The 6000-nt window shown below is 40.2% G+C and overlaps 1 protein-coding gene across 2 annotated transcripts in view; it reads left to right on the top strand.

The window, feature by feature from the left end:
* The first annotated feature begins 281 nt into the window (after positions 1–281).
* Positions 282–6000, top strand: part of DAW1 (dynein assembly factor with WD repeats 1) — a 29297-nt gene continuing 23578 nt past the window's right edge. For both annotated transcript variants that reach the window (XM_030028057.1, XM_030028056.1), the window contains exons 1-3: positions 282–352; positions 1655–1727; positions 4545–4689. In XM_030028057.1, coding sequence (XP_029883917.1) covers positions 313–352; positions 1655–1727; positions 4545–4689 — 258 coding nt within the window. In that variant the 5' untranslated portion in view covers positions 282–312. The remainder of the gene's footprint in view (positions 353–1654; positions 1728–4544; positions 4690–6000) is intronic.

The following is a 6000-nucleotide window of genomic DNA, read 5'->3' as shown; positions in this document are numbered from 1 at the left end:
AGTGCCATATAAACTCTGGGCGACCTGCTCCCTCACGGCAGGCCTCGGCCGCCCAGCCGGCCCCCCTGCCGCGCTAGCCGTGTAGATGCCAAGAGCCGGGCCGAGGGGCTCGAAGAGCCACCGCCATGTCTGACACGGCCCGAGGGCACGCCAGGCCTTCAGCCGTGACGGGACACTGCCACACCGCCGACCCGCGGCGCCCAGCGGCCCTTCCCGCCCGAAGGCGGCGGCGGCGGGGGGCGCGCATGCGCGCAGGCGCTGTTTGGGCGTTGCTATGGTAGCGGGCCGAAGCCCCGGGGCCGACGGCGGAGGATGAGGCTGAGGCGGCTGCTGCTGCGCTACTACCCGCCGGGTGCGGAGCGGGGCGCGGGGAGGCCGGGCCGGTTCCCTGCCCTGTCAGCCGTTGCGCCGGCACGACGGGGCCGGGGCCGGGGCCGGGGCCGCGGCCGCGCGTGGGGACTGCCGTTGGGCGTGTGGCGGGCGGCCCTGTCAGGGAGGCGCGGGGTGCGGGGGGAGCCTCCTGTAATGGAGGTTTTCCTCACCTCTGTCATGGGCCAGGGCAGGAGTAAGCGGGTAGATCGCGCCCCTGCAGCTGGATTGACTTCAGGTGTGGGTATTTTGGCACTGGGGTTGGTTGAGAGACTTCCAGCTGGAAGCAGCTCATCGCTGATCGGGGCTGTAATTAATGACTTATCATTGCGAAATCAAGTCAGCCTTATTCGCACCGCAGTACAGAGTTTAAAAAGTCAAAAGTGACAGTAGTTGGCACCAAAAAATGTATATGTGTTATCAACAGGCCTGTTTAGCAAAAAGTTGCCACCTTTCTTATTTTTTCTTTCTTTGTTTTGTGAATTTTCTGAGCAGAATCACGCTTTGAAAAGCTATGCTGCTAAGCTGTCTTCATCATTTATCATGAACTTAGTCAGGAGACTTAATGAATTTTCAGAAGTGAAACAAGGGGGAGATGGCCAGCTCAGGAAGTGTATTGTGATAACAGATCTTTCTTTCAAATTAAATACTTCTCCTATACACTTGGTAAAATGCAAAATGACATTAAAATTCATCTAAATTATCCTTTCCTACAGAAAACAAAGGAGCAGCAGAACTCTTTTAACAACTGTTTCAAAACAGGAAGCAATGAGGTTAAACATTTTAATCCTTCAGCTCAGTAGAAGGTGCAGCGGTGCCCTAGCATACCTAGAAATGGAAAGCATTATGATTTTCTATACATTACTGCACACGGGCCTTTGCAATCACTGAAATAAATATACCAGGTTATGTAAAACATGTTTTCCAGGCTTCTTGGAACACCAAACTACAGCAAGTATCCTCAGGACAGCTTCTTTGAAAATAGAGCTGATGAAATAATGCAAAAAGTTGTTGGGGAAAAAAGCTTGTTCATTTCCAGAATGGAAAATGGCTCATAAATAATAATGTTTAATATCTTTTATGATATAAACACATCAGATTTGGTCATCACCCTGCTAACTCTCAGCAAGAACAGCCAACCTCCTTCTAGTTCCAAGAACTGGAATTAGGTCTGCTGAAGTCAGTAGAGCAATAAAAGTGGAAGCATTGCTGTCTACAGTGCAAATTATAAAATCCTGGACATCTAACCAAGACCTTTTTATCACCTTTTTTTTTTTTTTTTAAGGAATTATTCTGGAATATGTACAAGGTGGTGAGCCAAAGACCAGATCTATAGATCTACTTGATCTTAGGCCTGAGTAAGTATGATATTATTTCAGATAACAGCACTCTCTGCTGTTTTATAGCATGCTCATATACAACTCTATTTGATTGTTTTAAACATAATTAATTCAGGTCAGCTATGTCTTTGTTCACTAAAACACACACACAGAAAAGAAAATAACATAGTCAAATCATTCTTCTACTATTTTAAACACAGAATCTTGCATTCCAGCTGATTATTACTGCCATGCTTTTCTGTTTAGAGGTGAACCCTTGTTCTGCTTACAGAGTTGTGATTATCACGATGCCTGTACAAAGCCAGCAGAAATATGCAGTGCTTAATGTTGTAATGTTGTGATGAATGACAATTAGTTCTTAGGTCCTGTAATAGTATTTCTGATCCTCAGAATGTTTTCAAAAAATGGGTCAAACTCAGCCCCCAGTTACATTGGTTAAATGACCTCTGTTGAAATGACTGAAAATAACAACTAGACATCCGTTCAGATCTCTCCTGTTAATTAATCCTCATAACAAGCATAGCTAAAGTGGTGTAAGATAGGCAATTAAGTGATTCCCTCTCATATGTTTGTGTGGAGAAACTAAGTATCAGCTTCTGTTGCAAGTAATGGAAGTTTTCTGATTTCTTTTGTTGCGAACCTAATTGCAGTTGGCTTCTTTGAAAGAACAAGTAAGAGTGCATAATCTGATTTTCTACTCTCCTACAGATGATGAAAGAAGTTGCAGGAGCTTGATATATCTAAAAATCAGGGATTGGCCTAACTGAAGAATAAAAAATACAATGTATTTCAAAGTCAAGTTTAGATTTAAGTTTGATAGGATATCTTTAGGTAAGGTAGAAGGCAGAGGTCACTTCATGAGGAAGCAAGTGAGACTTGCTGTGTGGACGACAACATTCAATCACATCTGCCTCTGGCTTTCAGACAGTTGGAAAGCACCAATCTGAAACTCATATGTATTCCTTGTGAAGAATAGGACAAATTTTTTGTAATGAGATTGTTGACTTAACAAGTAACTATGCTGAATTAGCTTTAATACTGCTACATGTAATTATGTACCAGTGCTTGAGAGGTTATTTGACTGGCTGTTTTGTGCATTCAGTGACAGAATATAATGGCATGTCACAGAATCAGAGAATCATCTAGGTTGGAAGGGACTTCTTGAGACCATCTAAAGTGGGGTCAGCTAGAGTAGGTTGACCAGGACCATGTGTATTTGGGTTCTGGATATTTCCCAGATGGAGACTCTATAACCTCTCTGTGAAACCTATTCCAGTGTTTGATCACCCTCACAACAAAAAGGTGTATTTTTGTGTTCAGATTGAATTTCCTGTTTGTTTGGTGGTTTGGTTGTGTGGGTTGTTTGTTTGTTTGGGGTTTTTTTTCTTCCATTTGTGCTCATTGGCTCTTGTCCTCTCAGTGGGCAGTACTGAGAAAAGTTTGCCTCCCTCTATTCCCTCCCATCAGCTATTTGTACACATAAAAAGTATGGAACACTTCATGAATTTGCATGTCAAATCTACTGGAATTTTTCCACAGAACTTTTTGTCTGTCATCAAACACCATGGAAAGATTGCCAAGTTTTATTCAGCTCTCAAACTATTTCTTCCACTTTCCTCCAGCTAATGCCTCCCTCTAGGCACCCAAAAGAAAAAAACAAAAAGAAATCTGAGGGCATTAACATGGTTTTGGTCATAGTAGTCAGCCTACAAGCCCTACTCAGCCAGCTCTGGTAGGAAGAGCTTCAGAAAGATAAAAGAATGTCACCATTAAATAAAGTTGCCAATATCCATGGAGCTTATTAGGCAGAAGGACATGAAGTAATATGATTGTCTTAATACCAGCATTGATATGGAACAGTCCTTGCATGTGGGCCAAAGTTAGTAGACAATGTAGGCTGCACATGCAAGATGAAAAATCCATATTTAAAAATTATTCATTTTTGTCTACCTGGAACTGTCCAGTTTAGTACTATGGATAAAACCTAACAAGTCACTTTGTGAAAGAAATAAGTTGTCTGGTATTACTTAACGGGAGTATAAACACTGAGAGGATACTAATTTATTTAGCCACTAATTTAGTGGCTCCCATTTAGAGGACTGATATAGAAAATCCCCTTTAGACTGCAATAACTTACATACTAACAGAAATGCTAGGCTTTCTTGCTAGGACTAGTTTTAAGTGTATGTTGGTGCTTTGACTGCTCAGTATTGTCAACCCTCAGTTTCTCACGGATGGTCAGGAATCAGCAGTTTATCTGATGATATGAAAAGATGATCCAGTTCTTCAGACTAGCTGTGAACCACTTCCTGGGGTCTCCATGGGCACCAATAGACTGTGGATCATGTTTTGGAAGTTATTATCATAACTAAGAGTTACAGGAACAGGCCTAGATTTGTGAAGCCACAGACAAAGAAAATTTTAACACTTTCCATGTATAATTTATCTTGTTTCTACTTCATGGGCAATTCATTTGGAATTTATGAAATTCCACTTTACTTTAGATATTTATTCCAAAACTATCAGTTTTGGATACACATCTCTGATGTCTGACCCTCTGTGGAAACCCTTTGAAGAGGTAAATGTCTTGCCAAGCTAAAATTTGTAAAAGTTAAATCTTACTGAACCACTTTAGTAAGAGAGGGGAGAAGTACAGAAACAAAGAAAGATTATCCATATTCCTTTAAGCTGTTACAGAATGACATAAACGCATATAATTCAATTGCTTACTTCAGTTTCTCTGCAGGTAAATAATATTCTTGGTTTTATATTCATAGTTATTGCCAGAGGATGAAATCTGGTGGTTTGTTGGGTTTTTTTTCCCCTCATAATTAGCACAGACGCCATAGCCTTAGTAGAAGAAATTCGAAAGGGAGAACCTCTCATCACAGCTTCATGCAAGGAACATGTCATTCATTTAGTGCGAAGATTGCAAGAGAAGCTAGGGGAAAAAGAGGATCACAAGTTCTGTCTTTTTAAGGTAAGAGGCATCTTTAATATAATTTTGGGCATTTTGGGGGGTTTCAGTTGTGATGTTGTGAGTATGTTTTTACTGCTGCATGTTGTGCCTGAGAGCAAAATTTGGACTTTATGACCCATTTCTTGGCTCTTTTCAATTACCTCTGCACTGTTTAGAGTGACTGAGTCTGGCCTGCTTATGTCTGCCAGGAATTCCCCCAAAAGGCTGGGAGGTATAACTGTTCCTAGACACTGTTTACACAGACTTATGTAAAAGGGTGTGTTTTGGATTAAAAGAAATAATTCTCTTATTTGTCAGATAAGACTCTGTGGACCAGCAACACCCATAGTTATGTTTAAACAAAACCTGTAAATAGACCCCAAGTAAATTAGCTGTTGGGAAAGGCTCAAAATATTTTCATACCTTTGTCTACTTGTTCTTAATTTTGTGAAAATTATGGGGGTTTTATGTATTCTGCTACATACAGTAATACTGGTTGTCATTACTTTCTGCCATTAATATTATGTTTTAATATTGATAGTTTGATCTTCACCTTACAGGCAGAACTTTAAAAATTTATTTTAAATGAGTAAGCTTTTTAAGAACAATGATTAGAGAGACCTTTCAGGGCTTCAAATCCAGGATTCAGTCTGTCAGAAGAGAATAGGTTTAATTGTATTTAATTGTGTAAATAAAAATAAAATTACTTCCACAGATTGCATGTTGCAATCTGAAATAATTAAGTGTGCTATCTTTATTGTGTCAGCAGATGGCAATACGTGGCTGTTAAAAATTGCTGGTCAGTGCTATGTTATTGATGGTTACCTTAAATTTAGAGAGAAAAGGGAGAATTTTTGTGTTGGCTTGTTTGGCTAAAAAAAACCCCTTACATATTGCTAGATAAAACTTGGGTTCTTTTGTCCAACAGTACACATCTGGGTGAATTCTGTAAAGATCTGTGTATTTAACCTTGAAAACAGAGCTATGTAATAAGGCATCTTAAATTTTAAAAGTTTCTCTTTTAAGGTATGCTCTCAACTGAGATAATGCCTTGCTTTTCACAAGCTTTTAAAATTGTTTGTTCATCACAGAGACTGACAAATAATCAAATGCTTGTTCAAATTTCAGTGTAAATAATGTATTTGTTCTTCATTGGGTATAGTGCCATGTTTGAGCTTCTGTATTTGGAAATACTAGAGTCAGGCAAATCCAGTCAGTGCTGGCTTATTTCCTTCACTCAAGAGTAGTTAGAAGTGTGTGAAAATAACTTGTTTTATGTTTCAGTTCCATTTAAGGCTTGTAAATGAAACATGAATATCAGGTGCTTCTGAC

This window comes from Aquila chrysaetos, chromosome 10 (genome assembly GCF_900496995.4).
Source record: "Aquila chrysaetos chrysaetos chromosome 10, bAquChr1.4, whole genome shotgun sequence".
Classification (NCBI taxonomy): domain Eukaryota; kingdom Metazoa; phylum Chordata; class Aves; order Accipitriformes; family Accipitridae; genus Aquila; species Aquila chrysaetos.
This window is presented reverse-complemented; position numbering and strand designations above follow the sequence as displayed.